At 41.3% G+C, this 15,695-nt stretch overlaps 1 protein-coding gene across 2 annotated transcripts in view; it reads right to left on the reverse strand.

The window, feature by feature from the left end:
* CNKSR3 (CNKSR family member 3) overlaps positions 1–15,695 on the reverse strand; it is a 61,455-nt gene that overhangs the window by 9,493 nt on the left and 36,267 nt on the right. Inside the window, exons 3-8 of one of the 2 annotated variants that reach the window (XM_068400027.1) lie at positions 11,627–11,829; positions 10,150–10,237; positions 7,219–7,260; positions 5,205–5,324; positions 3,393–3,452; positions 506–571 (exon numbers count right to left, since the gene is read on the reverse strand). In XM_068400027.1, coding sequence (XP_068256128.1) covers positions 506–571; positions 3,393–3,452; positions 5,205–5,324; positions 7,219–7,260; positions 10,150–10,237; positions 11,627–11,829 — 579 coding nt within the window. Of the gene's footprint in view, positions 1–502; positions 572–3,392; positions 3,453–5,204; positions 5,325–7,218; positions 7,261–10,149; positions 10,238–11,626; positions 11,830–15,695 lie in introns of both variants that reach the window. The other variant, XM_068400018.1, reaches the window with a different exon arrangement.

Raw genomic sequence — 15,695 nt, forward strand, 5'->3', positions numbered from 1 at the left:
CTCAGTTTGGGACCTAGAAGGATGCATGAATGTGCTCAAATTGAGTAGCACAGGGATTCAGTGAACTACTACTGTTATGTTTCTTTCTCACATTGAAAGGCATTGCTTACCTATGCTAAGCAAAAATGTAATCTTTTTATCTAAGTTCCCAGATGCAAGTGATTTCACAAATACTTGGGGTTTTTTTAAAGCTGTTTTTATCCGCATTCCAGTAGATTGTAACAATACATTTTAAAGCAGGCGTTAAATACAACATGGAATATCTTAGTATGATGCATACAGCATCTAAACACAAAATATTGCATATTTATTTTATCAAAACATTGCAAAGAATTAATTTTACGTCCAAGTAAACTCTGTCTTAAAAGCAAAACGTTAAAAAGCCTCAAAGATTTCAACAGAAAAACACCAGAACCATCCCCTGACCCCATCCATTCAGAACCTGTAAGAAGCAAGCTTTGCAGAGCAAGCATAATGGAAGATTGGTAAGGCTGTTACTAACCACAGTTTGCCAATTAACCTGGATCACTTCATCACCAGCATGAATCTTCTGAGATCGATCAGCAGGGGACTACAAAGAGGAAAACAAGAGGCATGTGCTTCAGCAGGTTTTCTTCCCTCCCATAACAATCCCCACCAAACTAAGTCAAAGCTTATATCTAAAATGAAGAGCATTGCTGTAAATTTTCACACAGCTACATCACACATTACATCCGTTGATGACTTAAGAAATGCAAATGAATTCAACTTATTATTTATTTTTGAAACTGAGGGAACTAGAGGGAAAGGGAGAAGGCATAGCCTACAGCTGTCACAGGCCAAACTGTAGTTAAGTCATGGGATGGTCTCCACTGTCCTTTTGCCTCCAGTTTCTACTGTCGTTCCAGACAGCAGTGGGAGAGGACTGAAGAGAAGACTTCTGTCCTAACACAGCAGCCAGCTTAAACTTAGCTTTCAAATACATGTATATTGATTTTAAAAAAAAAATACTAAGATTTTGAATGTACAGAACAAAGAACCAAATACCCTTCAACCAAGAAAATATACCCATTTCACTTTCCCTTTTTGTTTCCTAATGTAAATAATTAACCATTAAAGTTGGTAGCTCTTATCTGCCTGCATCATCAAGGTCAACAGATAAAATATATGCTTGCACACATCAAGTGTGCTTAGATAGGTATTTTAAAAATAGCTATCTAATAATAATACACCTTAAAATACAATTTTCTTGGAACAGAAACCAAGCTCTGGGGTGGCCATTAGCGAGGAACAGCTAAATGTGTCAATATTTATTTAGATTTATCTATGGCTGGTGCCATGTGCCAACTATTGCTGCAGTTTTTAATAACTCTCACTGCCATAACACACCAACTCTGACCAGCCTTGACAACACCCAAAGCATACAGGCATACTACCTTGGTATATTGCACCCCAGTCATAGGGCAACTTCTCCTCCCATTCCCCCCATCCCATGAGTAACCACCTGGCAGCAGGCCAGCTCTTCCTAGTGACTCCAGAATTAAGCAATTGGATTAAGGACTCACTCCTCCTCATCATCACACTGTAACTTTTTTATTAGAAGGAACTGTAGGAATAAACAGTGCTACAAGGGAAGACAATATGGGGGAATTTGTGGGAGGCTCCAGCTATCACGAGTAACCCCATTTCTTCATTGTCTTCTTGCTTCCTCTGAGAGGAAATGCCTCTGTGGAAGGCTGCATATATATGAGTTAACCAAGATCATGAAAAAATGCTGGGCCAAAGTCAAGTTTGTGAAAAACAAAGCTCATTTCAAGCTGTCCTTTGGGCAATCAACAGCCTCTGTCTGGAGGAGGGTGGGGGGCCCTTACACAGAGGACTCCTACAACAAGTGCCAGCTAGCACAGCAGACACTGCAATTGCATTGTGACAACAGAGGAAAGAGCAAAGTTTAGATCTAGGCCAACGTGACACAGGAAGTCACAAGTGGGACGGCACAACTCAGGAATCCTCTTGGCTGACTGGTATCAAATGGACTTCCCCAGTCCTTCCAGTGTATAGCACTGTTAATTTTGGATTGCAAATCCACTGCATTCCAACAGATCAGCTTCTGGGGATAGCAACTAAGCTACCATACCAAACCTAGCAAGAAAACTGAGCTAAGACCCAGCCTGGGTCATCTAAATGATCCCACACCACCACAAAGACATCAGTTGTTTGCAGATCTCTCAGTCATTTGTCAAGTGTCGTTGCTCCAAAGGAAAGAGCTTCCCCAAAGGTAGAAACAGTGTTCATAAAAAAGCAGACATTTAGGTCAACACTCAAAGCTATAGAAGCAATACAGCCCCACTCCTGGCTTCCAAAATGAGAACTATATGCACAGGGAGCTTGGCGACAGTCAACATTACTTCTTTCACATTTATCAGATGTTGAAATTGCTGCCAAAGCAGACTTAGTCTCTGTTGCAGATCCTATACAGAGTGATGCCAGGGCAATAGCATAAAAGCTATAAAAGCTTTCAGTTTTCACTCTGAACTGCAACACAGATTTCCACCCCATCCTCCCTGGCCCCTGGCTTGGCAGGGGTACAACTAGAACCACTGGTTCTTTCCTATTCACAAAAAAAAAAAACAACCAACCAAACAACCAACCAAACAAAAACCAAAACCAACCAACAACAAGGCATCACTGCAAAAGCCAAGTTCCTCCACTCCTTTTTCTTTCAGCCACTGCTCCTGTAAAGCAGCATGTCTCACAACACCACAGCATCACCCGCCAGCCTCAGCTGCTGGCCAGAGGCCCCACTGTGTTGACTGCCCAGAAGCCTTTAATAAAGTCTCAGCTACAGAGAACTCACAGTGCAAGAATAAAACAAGCAAGCATCTGCAGCAAAAAATACAATTGCCTATCATGTCGACCATTTCCTTCCAGCAGACTGCTCTTAAAGTCTTACTTTTTCATAGTCTTTTTACTCTGCAAGGCAATTTTGTCACTGGACAGCTCATTGATTTCATTACTCATTAATGAATTTAGCACACTACCACCTAAACGTTCCCATTAGAGGAGATTGACTTTGCCAGCGGAGAGCAAATATGTTCAAGACTTTGTTAAGCAAGATACCATAAGTGCTCAGAACAGCAGATACAGTAACTTATTAGAGCAATGATTTTAATGCCAAGTGTTTGAACTAACTCATGTACTTGCAGAAACTGGTTTAATTAGACTAAAAGTGAAACATGCAGAGACAAAATATTTACAAATTGTGGATAAACAAACAACGCATCACACAGCATTTAAAGCAACAATATAATGAGAGTTATATGTAAAACAGGGAAAAGTAGTAAAAAAGTCAAACTAACTCAATCAAAGCTACTGTCAGATAGCCTGAGTTAATCTACATTTACTTCACTTACGTTTTCTGTAGTTCCAGTAATTACATGTAAACCATCATAAGTTGATTTGATGTACATTCCCTAAATATGAGTAGAAAATTAAGAACAAGTTTAAAGGCAAAAAACCCCATGTAACTTATCTGATTAAACAACTGTTGAAAACAGACTCAAAACATGATTAAAAACACTTAACAATTCACACATTTTCCCTAGAAAAGTGTGTGGTCTAATATTACATTTTAAACCTCTTCTCTGATCACTTTTACTGTAATTAATTATAATATTTATAATGACTTAAAAAAACTAATATATGGAATGCAATTTAGAAACACTGTCTGGTTGGTAATACCAAACACTGCTGGTTTTGCCGCCTCGTCGGTCTTTGGCCTTGAACAAAACTTTATTTCCTTGCTGTCCAGTCTGCACTAGAGAATTACAGGTTTTACTAGATGGCTACCAACTCTCTCCATACAAAGCACACTTCCACAAGTGGGCTACAAATACTGCTTACATGTTCTTTTACAATTTCTCTTGGCAAGTCAATAGACAGACTGCCTTATAACCACAGTGCTGACATAAGCAATAAAAGCCCTGGCAGAAGTATTTGTGGTTCTATATGTTAATGCTGAGTGCGAATGCAAGGACAAACTCAGATGAAGTGGTTGCTGACCACATGAACACCAAATTAAAAATCACCGACAGGCTAATAACTAATAATTACATAGATTTCCCCACATGAGGTGACCAGTACATTTGTTTCATCATTTATGAACAAATACCACATCTCTTTACTGTTCCTACCTACATCTGTTGTTAGCGGTACTCACATTGGGCTCTACAGAACTGGATGTTATTCAGGAGTCATATGCAGCTTATTTGCCCAAAGTTACCACACTTGCTTAGAAGTGCAAGAAAAAAAACCCATAAGACTTCTTTGCCCCTTCCTCTCCAGCCAATTCCCTTCCCTGCTTGCCTGTCGGTATCCAGTTGTGTGCACCTACCTCCTCATTTCTTTCTTAGTCCAAGCTAGGCTGACTCTGCTTCCTTGTAGCTTGTGCATTAACAAAGAGATCCCCATAATTCCAAGAATACATGACTGATTCAGTCAAATCCAGTGGCCTAGGTAAAACTATACAGCACAAGACTGTAAAGCTTCCTCTAACAGTGTTCATCTCCCCTGCCTTTGGTGCCAGGGGGGAATACAAATGCACTTAAGAATTTAATTTCCCTCCAACTCATTCTAACATGTCTGTTCCCCAGCCAGAAAACCCACCAAGACTTCAAACTCAGTTTCTCTTAACCAGCACTCAGCTAAACAGCATCCACTGAACAAACTACACTCAGTAATATTACACAACCATTGAACATTTAAAAGGATTTCTCATATTCCTGCTAACAGCAAACCTCAAAAATCCTCATATTCTTCACAATCTTGCTACAAACACACATAAAAACGTGTCCTTCAAAACAAACACAAACATGATTTCTCATTGCCTTCTCCCTCACCCAGAAAAACAGCTGGTTAAGGTAACCTGCAAAAATAAAATGACTGATTTCACAAGCATCTGTAAATTCACCAATATGCTGCTTAAGATACAAATTTGCAACACTTTACCATCCAAAATTATATTTGGGATCAAACCTATTAACATGCATACCCATCTCTGGCAGCCACTCCAGCACACCTTCAAGAGTTCCTCCCCATGCCTCTTTCTGTTCCCCATAGGATATTAATGGTTTTGAAATACCTTGCTATACACACAGTATATAGTGGCTCGCAAGACTACCTATTAAACACTGGGGACATCAGGACACTCCAGAAGTGGTTCTTACCAGGCCTTCCCCAGGTTTAATGTTGGTTAAATGAACCTCCTCTAGACATGCACACTGGCTCATCAATGGATCTGTAGTTGATCGGATGGCTTTATCGCAAATGCCATTTAAAGTCTTGGCCTACAATGACAATATACAAAAAACAGTTACAAAATTTCTCTCCTGGCTTCTTACTCTTTCAGTTTTCAAAAACAGAAAGGAAATTAGTTCTAAAACTTGGTCCACTAATAAAGCATGGTTAAGAATCACCAAAATAGAAGATTCATTTGTACAGATCTATTCTACAGCATGTTTCGTACTGTAACCTAGTACAAACAATTTGTTTCCATTAGTGCCACCTCATCATTGCTAATGGATGCCAACATATCCTCTGTTTAAAAAAATAAACGCATAAAACATCACAAAAAAAAAAATGGGTTTGGGGTTTGTTTGCTTTCACCAAAATACAGCCCATTAAATACTGAAACATTTTGATGATTCCTTGTGGGAAAAACTGACAATTTATCATATTGTCCTTTATTTCTGCTATGAAAATAAAATGGGCCATGTGTCACAAAAACTGAGGTGCTGGCCCCTGACCTATCTGCACAAAGCTTTACAGTATAAGGTAGGATATCCAGCACTTAAGCGTTTCAGCATTACTTCTCTCCACTGTGCCTCTGAGCTGACCTCTTCTGGAATGCTTACACAGGCAAGGTTCATATTTTCTTTTGACCAAAACATAACTGATCCTAAGCCAACATTATAACTAAAGGCGAATTCTGACCTTGTGTGTGTTTGTGTCAGTAAAGTCAGAGGCAGAACGGCTTTGTCTTGTAGAACTTTTGAACTAGCAGAATGGCTAATTAATCAGAAGGAAAAAAAAATCATAGTCAAAAAATCCGTGCTGTCCCTACACCCACAAATTTCACTAATGCCCCACAGTGTGTTCTGCGTCTTGACATTAACTAAAGCAATGCTGAAATTCCAAGTAGGTTACAAAAGCTTGAAGGAGAGGGGAGGAAGGATTAGCACACAGTACTTATACACAGTCTGGGCGCCAACAAGGTAAGCCACCTTTCACAAGGGGTTAGAATCCTTCAAAGCAGACATAAGTAATTCCAGGGTGGGGGGAGGAGTCTTGTAGGAAGACATTGGTTTGGACTACAATGGTCCCTGGAAACAATAGTTCCAATGTTTTTGTTTTGTTTTGTTTTACATCAGATTTATAGAGCAGCAATAAAATAAATCAAAACAATGCTTAAGTGTGAATGTGAGGAACTGCTCAAACAAGGGAACTCCAAACAACAATACCTACTTCCAGAGTGGGTGTGCACAAATGGAAAAAGAAAGATGCAAAAACCTCCCTTTTACGTGGTCTCTTTATTTACAGACAAATTATTTTTAGTTATTGTGCTACTAAATTCCTAAGCATCTATGAGCTAGTGGAAGGTCTTATCAAAGAGCACAGCCTGGTTCATGTCAAAAGCAGGAAGCGATGATTAACTGTTACAAAATATAAAAAGCATTCCATTGCTCTCCTCATTTGGTCACAAGGCTGCTTCAAACAACCCTGAAAACTCAGATCTTTCAAGCTGAAGTATAATCAGAGACAGAACTTCAGTTCTGTGGCATAGCAGTTCTTTTACATGAAGCTTAATAAGGCATAGTGTCTGCTTATTAAGGCACTAAATGCACATCACAGGCATAATTGGTTTATTTAGCCTATGGTCATTCTACAGTATTACCCCTCCCTCGAAAATCTGAGGCCTAAATTCCCTTGAAAAAACAGCTGTGCAATGAAACTTTAAGGAATACTTGACTCCATGCTATTACACACACTACCCGTCTGTACAAATTTCATTGATTTCCTCTACAGTAAAGAATATTCACAAAATGGCCCATAACAATGTTTACTTGCATGATATGCTTTTATGAGGGGGATTGGAAAGCTGTTGTCAGTACAGTCAGTGCAGAAGCCACTGAAATAACCGTGAATGCAGGCAGCTGAATTTCAACAGAAATGTGTACTTACTACAGTCTGAACTTTATCTTCCATGTCAGCCACAGTGCAGTCCTAAAAACAAAACAAGAAGAAAAGCCCTACATTAACCAATAAACACGTAAACACATCATCTCTGAAAACTCTGCAAAACTGCCACTTTAACCTCGAACTGAAATAGAGTTATTCACGCTTCAGGGATTAATCAGATTAGTTTCACCCAGCAGGGCTCAAATGTACTGTTAAACAACTATTTTCTGGCCCTGGTAGAAAGTAATAATAAACCTTGAAAACTAAGAGAACATGGGATTCAATTACAGCGGTGAACTGTTCCAGAAAAGCAGAACTCTGCACAATAAAACTAGACTCTCAGAAGGCCGGGCACACGAGCTTGCCTTACACTGATAAACCCCAACTCGGGTGCTCCTCTATCCCAGGCATCAAAACGGATCTAAAACATATGGTTAAAAATAGAATGAAGAGTTACTTTTTTAAAAATATGTTATCGATGACATTCCTGAGGGCCAGAGGACTGCACACAGAGCATTATTTACACAGCCCAGGTACAAAAGTCTTTGAACTGAAACAAGTTCATGTAACAGGCTACAGAAGTCGTCATTGTTTTCTGCAAGAACAGCTGAACTAGAGAATGGTATTAGATTCTCAGATTAAAAAGTTAAAACAGCAAGTAAATAACGAAACAATATTTACAATATCTATAAGGAGAAAATTTCCAAATCCCAAGCATTTAAACAAGCTTAAATTCCAAGATCTTTGCCATTGACATCTGAATCTGCGTAACTATCACACAATGCCCAAGAGATCTACTGAGGAGCTGTGAATTAAAGCTGTTCATATTCCTGATAATCCTCAACACTTCTTCTGTTTCCTCCTAGCTCTATTCTGTGCTTTTAACGACAGAAGTCAAAAAAAGCATACAGTCCTCCAGATACGGACACACCACAGATATATAAAATAGCTCAGCTATGTTCTCTTTTATATTTTAATAATAAGTCTTAACACCTTGTTCACTGTTGTAATGACCACTGAGGACTCAGGTCACACTTTTTACAGCCTGTCACCAAAAGCTTCAAGATCTTTCCTGAACACTACTACCAAATTTACATTCCATGGTTATGCATCAGCATCATTTTTTCCTCTGCTAAATACATCTGCATGAATCAATAGTGAATGTCACCAACCATCATGCAGCCCAGTTTCTCAGTATTGCAAAGTCCTTCTGCTCCTCTTCATTTTTATTTACACTGATTATTATTTTAACCCTAAAGTTTGTCATAAGACTTTAAGAAACAGTGGAGTAAACTCTGTTCCTTGTATCTACACAGCTGTCACTAAAGTGACCTGGAATCTTACTGCATTCCAATCCTGCCTTATTATTCACCCACTTTTACACATCGTTTATGACTATGCAGAGCAGCATTGGTTCCATGAGAGCCACACTCGTCTCTTCTCCATTATGAGAACTGACCATTTATTCCTACACTCTATTCTCTAATAAGAAATACTTTTGAAGTCTAAAAACTCACTTAAAGTTTTTTCAACTGTACCTCTTTACCACATGTCAGTGGACTCCTTCAGATCATTCTAATGTATCTGCAGTGTGCCAGCACAAAACAGTGTTGATTCTTCCCCCATTAATACTTTTTCTCATATACACCAATCCCATTCTTTATTGTAGCTCATATCAAATTGGCAGAGAAGTACTCTAACAGTTTTTAAAAGGCTAGGGTTGGTTCACCAGTTCCTGTTCCCCTGTCATCAAGGGCTGATTTAACTGACAGATTAGACACCATTTTTAGTAGTTTTATTAACACAGTTCAGCAATCTCATATCTCAGTTCCTGTAGCACTCTTGGGTGAACACCATCTGCTGCTAGAAATGCTTACTGTTCTACTTCACAATCTGCAAATCTGTAGCTGTAAATCACTGACTTTCTGCAATTGCACACGCAGTGCCCAAACAAGAAGGGCATTCAGCAGCAAGGCAAACATGTGTGCCTTTGAACTTCTAATATCCAGACACTATCCTTTCACAACAATCCAGCTGATACAATTGGGTGTCATCCTAGCTTGGCAACTCACAGGATGTTTCTGTCCTTTGACATTATCCCCCTAAAACGGGGAGAGAATCATCCATGTCACAGGACATGGCTCTTCGGAGTTCCAACAACATACAGACATGGATTAACAGCTACGAGCAAGTTTGGGAGGAGCTGAAGCCTGCACATAGTGTTTCCCAGACAAAGCATTGGCACACTGTCAGAACAGTTTCGAAGACACGCAGTATTATTCAGGGAGCAAAGTGACATCATTTGCCAAGACTGCCACAGTTGTTAAGTGTTCTTTTAGCTGTTACCAATAGGAGTACTCATCATAGAGCTGATAAATGGAAAGTTTTGAAACAAAACACTGTGGTCTCACACTATGGACTGAAAAAGCCTGGCTAGCAGGATTTGTATCATAAAGGCTCCTTCTGTTACACACAGCCTTTCTCATCTGATGGTTCAAACACTCTGTATGGGACAAGACCTAAGGAGTCTGCAAGCACGGGTATAAAAACCAGAGTCAAATTTTTGTTTAGAGTTAGCACTGATAACTGCTTTTCAACATGTTGTTTGGAACTTGAAAATCTTCAAATGCAGACCAACCATTTCAAAAACTAACCCTCTTTCCATTAAAGCTCAAGAAAATATGAGTAGCCTTTAAACCACAGTCACTCAAGATACAGCCAGCAATAGCAAAATTTGAAATTAGGTGGTGGAAAAATCAACTCAGAAAAACAGACTACTGAAACTGACCTTCATGGACCTTCAAAGCTTAAAGTAAGCTCTCATTTCCAGATCTGCCTTCCCATTAGCACTCTGCAAACAGCAAGCACATTGCTTGCCCGAACACCTCCCTTCCTTCCCTTTTGGAAAGCAAAGCGGAAAAGAAATTAGCTGACCTTCTGAACAGTAGTAGTGAGATCCAAGCAGAGTTGAATGATTCTGTTCTTCATTGATGAAAAGTCAGCAATACCTGTAAATGGGGTCCTGCAACAAGAGAAAATTCCCCTTAGATCGAAGAGAGACCAGTCTTCTCCCGTCCTACCCCATCAGTAAGGAATAGCATGTGAGAGCAAGAGCTGTAACTCTGATACCCACACAAGCATGAGGACACAGTTTTACAATATAAAAATTCCTGACTGCATAGTCCTGCTCCATCCTTGCATCAAAACTGGTGAATGTCTAGCCCTGTGGTAAGCAAGTTCAGAGAGCAAAACCAGCAGAAACGGTCAGTTTTCCAAACCGCAGTTCTCTCAGCTGCATGCTTGAGTCAGACCACACTGTGTTGTAAAAATCACGCTCTTGGGTTTGCCAGTGAGTAGACTTCTACCTTCCAAGTCTTTAATTACTAACCTCAGACTAGAAAGAAAAAAAAAAAACTTCTCTAAAAGAAGAGAAATGGATTTTCACATTTTACTCACAGAGGTCAGTAAGGCTCAATCTTAGAAAATGATCATTATAGGCTGGGCAGCTTTAGAGCCTATAGAATCTCACCTCAGACCCTCCAGACAGCAGAAAGAGCTAGAAGGGGTGTTCAGAAGTAACCCCAGTAGGTTTGGAAATGGACAAGCCAGCCATCTTTCTGATGGTGAGCTGCAGAAGAAATTTAGGGTGAGCTGCCAGCAATAGGGTGAGAGGAGAGGACCAGGTGAGACGCACAAGCTGTTAACATCACTGCCTGGACACAGAACCAACTCCTTGCTGGGGAGTGGGGATATTGAAGGATAAAAGTGCTCCTTGCTACCGGTCCCCATGCAGCTCTCCTCCTAACCCTTCTTCTCAGGAAAGCTGGCACGGGGCTTGAGAATTTATGTTCATCTGTTATCCTGACCAGCATCCCAGCCAACACCTGAGCAGCTCTGTTGCCTGTTTGCTTCTGCTGCAGCTGTCACAAAACAACACCGGCTCTTGCCAGGGAGGAAAAAAAAAAAAAAAAAAAAAAAAAAATGCAGCAGAGGGAGAGTCTCTCCCACTGCTCAGTTTTCACATCATGGAGCTAAGGCCACAATTTCAGCAAAACATTAAAAATTATTTTAGAAAGGGACCTGCCAGTGACAAGTAATTTAGAAGGTGAGAAAAGGAAGTCACATGTATGAGAATCTGGTCTGAAAATTGGTCATCTCCCCTGTATGGAAAGACTCCTATTTTTATAAATACCAGTTTGGATGCAATGTTAACAGTTTCACCGGTTTTAGTAAGAGTGGAAGTGCAAGAACAGATACCCTAGATTAAATCTGTCCACTAGAGACCTTCTAGCAATACTAAAAAAGAGGTGAGCGAGATCAAGATCTTTACACCCAAGCATCTAGAAATTGCTCTGTAAGTAGAAACAATTCATTATAGCAGTAAATTAAAATATAAAGATTTTATTCTTACCTGTCCAACCATGCAAGCAAGGCTTTAGCAGCACCAATAAGCTCTACCACAGAAGTAAGGAATTCATTGGGGGGCTTGCGAGAGGTATTTCCATCATAATTTGAACTTTTCCTACGGCTGCTGATGTAATTTTGCAGATTGTTGGATGATGCTCGCAGCTTGAGAACCAGGTTCTTCATATTGTCCGTTTCAAGGCCATAGTTCTGCAAGGAATATTATTAAGTTTGATAAATCTCCCTATTGAATCCTCCTATTTATTATACCACAAGTTACAAACTCATCTGGGATGAAAGGTCTGAGGATTTGCCCAATTTTTTCTGCTTTTTGGCAAAAATGCCTTCTCAGATTTCTTCTACACTACAGCCACTAAAGAATACTTTTACATGTATATCATTTATCAGCAGTCCTGGCTCACCAGGGAGGTCCCAGGGGACTGGAGGTTAGCAATTGTAATGCCCATCTACAGCAAGGGCTGGAAGGAGAATCCAGGGAACTACAGGCCTGTCAGTCTGACCTCGATGCTGGGGAAGGTTATGGAGCAGATCATCTTGAGTGCCATCATGCAGCATGTACAGGACAACCAGGCGATCAGGCCCAGTCAGAATGTGCTTATGAAAGGCAGGTCCTGCTTGACTAACCTGATCTCCTTCTATGACAAGGTGACCTGCTTAGTGGATGAGGGAAAGGATGTGGATGTTGTCTACCTAGACTTTAGTAGTCTTTGACACCGTTTCCCACATGGAGAAACTGACTGCTCATGGCTTGGATGGGCGCACATTTCGCAGGGTAAAAAAACTGGCTGGATGGACGGGCCCGAAGAGTTGTCATGAATGGAGTTCAATCCAGTTGGTGGCCAGTCACAAGTGGTGTTCCCCAGGGTTCGGTATTGGGGCCAGTTCTCTTTAATATCTTTATCAATGATCTGGACAAGGGGATCGAGTGTACCCTCAGTAAGTTCACAGACGACACCAAGTTGGGCGGGAGTGTTGATCTGCTGGAGTGTAGGAAGGCTTTGCAGTGGGGTCTCGACAGGCTGGATCGATGGGCCGAGGCCAACTGTATGAGGTTCTACAAGGCTCAGTGTCGGGTCCTGCACTTGGAGTACAACCACCCCATGCACCGCTACAGGCTTGGGGAAGAGTGGCTGGAAAACTGCCTGGCAGAAAAGGACCTGGGGATGTTGGTCAATAGCCGGCTGAACAGGAGCCAGCAGTGTGCCCAGGTGGTCAAGAAGGCCAACAGCATCCTGGCTTGTATCAGAAAGGGTGTGGCCAGTAGGACTAGGGAAGTGATCATCCCCCTGTACTTGGCACTGGTGAGGCCACACCTCAAATACTGTGTTCAGCTTTGGGCCCCTCCCTACAAGAAAGACACTGAGGTGCTGGAGAGAGTCCAAAGAAGGGCAACAAAGCTGGTGAAGGGTCTAGAGCACAAGTCTTATGAAGAGCAGCTGAGGGAATTGAGGTTGTTTAGCCAGGAGAAAAGGAGACTCAGGGGAGACCTTATCGCTCTCTACAACTACCTGAAAGGAGATTGTAGTGAGGTGGGTGTCAGTCTCTTCTCCCAAGTAACAAGCAATAGGACAAGAGGAAATAGCCTCAAGTTGCGCCAGGGGAGGTTTAAATTGGATATTAGGAAAAATTTCTTCACAGAAAGGGTTATCAAGCATTGGAACAGGCTGCCCAGAAAAGTGGTGGAGTCACCATCCCTTGAGGTATTTAAAAGACATGTCGATGTGGTGCTTTGGGACATTGTTTAGGAGTGGACTTGGCAGTGCTAAGTTAACCATTTGACTTGGTGATCTTAAATGTCTTTTCCAACCAAAACGATTCTATGTTATCAGTACAAACAAGGATAAAGCACCACTGGATTTTGTGTGCAGAAAGGTGCTTTTTTATGGGACAAGTGAGTCACAAAAGATGAAAGAGAACTTTTGCCCCACAAAAACCCACCACTGTAAGGAGAGGTTTCAGCTACGGCTGCCTTTAAAATACCTACCACCTCTTATGGATAAGATCCCAGTGGGTGTAAGTTACAAAAGTGCCTCCCTCCTCCCCCTGAGGGCTCTTGGCAAGGAAGTACCCTTAAAGTGTAGCCAGGAGTAGGAGTTGAGAGGATACGTCCAATTAAAAAAATGCCACTGTTGCAACAGCAAAGGATATCCTTAGATTTTCCAGGATCACAGAAAGGGAAAGATTTGGATTACTAAACAATATCAAAGTACTTGCACACTGTCATGTGTGAACTTATCACCTTTTAATTTTAATAAAATTAAAAAAAACCCAAACAAACAAACTAACAACCCGACCAAAAAACAAAAGTATCATTCAGATTCATTTTTTGCAGTTACTGTTCTCCTCCTCACAGGACATTGCATATCAGTCTATTTTTGGAGGAATACTTTTTCCCCAGCAGGTTTGGGCGTGGGGTAAGTTCCTGTCACCACGAGAATTTGAAAGTAGCCATGTGCCAGAAATCTCCCCTTTAACAGGGAAATTAGAGGACACTGACCTCCCTCCTTCCATAAAGGGACAGAAAAAAGATTTTTTTTTTTTCCTGTACAGTGAAATAGCCACCTAATCACTCCAGTCAGAACTCTTAGAGTCTTCATAAATTTCAGTATCTCCAGGCATTTCTGTCATTCATGTGCAGAAATTGTGCCCACCACTTGTGTATGTCTGCGATTAGAGACAGCCCCAGCACTTAAGAGGACACATGTTGATGTATCAGGTCAGATTTTGATTTCGGCCCTAAAACATTCACACGCTCCTTATCACACCGCTTTCACCTTATTTATACAGCTGGTCAGTCCAGTGTGACTTTTCGAGTTCGGCCAGTTTTTTAATAATTCTGTCAAGTAGTTCTCAGTTTCGAGGTGAACTTCAGCAACACAGGTGTGGCCTCTGGAGATACAGGGACTCCAGCTTATGACTGCAACTGGTCCCCCCAACAGCCAGTCAAGAGCCCATCACAGCCAAGCTCTCCAGTCACTGCACTAAGCTTTCCTACAACTTCTCCCAGAAACTCTATGGAGTGCACCTGAGAGACCTAAACCACTATGCCTATCCAGCACAACAGGGAGCACACAGCTCAGCAGTACAGGTGACCGAATTCTCCAGCTTTGACCTATTTTCTCTAATACAAAGAAAACATTATGCCCCTTCACCAGACATAGCAATACTTCTAATCCAAGCTGACACTATCTGACCACTGCACACAACCATCTATTGCTGCTCCTTCACTTGCAGTGTCCAGTCTGTTGGGAGGGCTGGTTTGGGGAACTAAAGCATTCAAAAAAAAAAAAAAAAAAAAATCTATTCCCAGTTTTATTGTAGTATGCTCTCAGCTGGTTTAGTTCCCTGAAGTAGCTCACTTCAGGGTCAGGTGAGTGCAAGCACAAAAGCTCACTAATCCCACGTTCCTGTGTGACATGACCTAGGTAATCCTGCTCCGGCAGGGGGATTGGACTAGATGATCTTTCGAGGTCCCTTCCAATCCCTGACATTCTGTGATTCTGTGATTCTGTAATCAGAGGACAGAAGGGGGTGGAGGCAGCAGCTGACCTGGATTAATTTAACTTGTCATGGAGCTGTAGCCCCAGTTCAGGACAGATAGGAATGTTGATAGCATGGCAGTAAACCAAACAGCCTTCACAGTGACACAAGAGTTGAAGTGCAAAGCTTAGCCGGCTTTTCTGAAATATTTCTACAGGACTGAGGCTACAATATTTAACACAGTATTATTTAAGCAACCAAAAGATGTTAGATGTTGCTCATGAACCAAAGAACACATTACATTTTCCTATTGCTCCCTATTTAAAACACCAAAGTTGCTTTCATCAAAACAGGCTGAAGCCAGCGGTCAAGAGCACCTTATGTCAAACATTCCCAGGTTGTCACTCATTAACCTGGGGAGCCACACGCAGGGCTGGCACGAGAGCACGCACACATGCACGAGAGAGTGCATGCGCACAAAAGCACACTCTTTCCAAACTCCATTGCACTTAATGAGAAAAAGTACACTGACCAAATAATTGCTCAAGGTCAGGCAGCCAACATTAAAAATAATA

Source organism: Nyctibius grandis, chromosome 1, assembly GCF_013368605.1.
Source record: "Nyctibius grandis isolate bNycGra1 chromosome 1, bNycGra1.pri, whole genome shotgun sequence".
Lineage (NCBI taxonomy): Eukaryota > Metazoa > Chordata > Aves > Nyctibiiformes > Nyctibiidae > Nyctibius > Nyctibius grandis.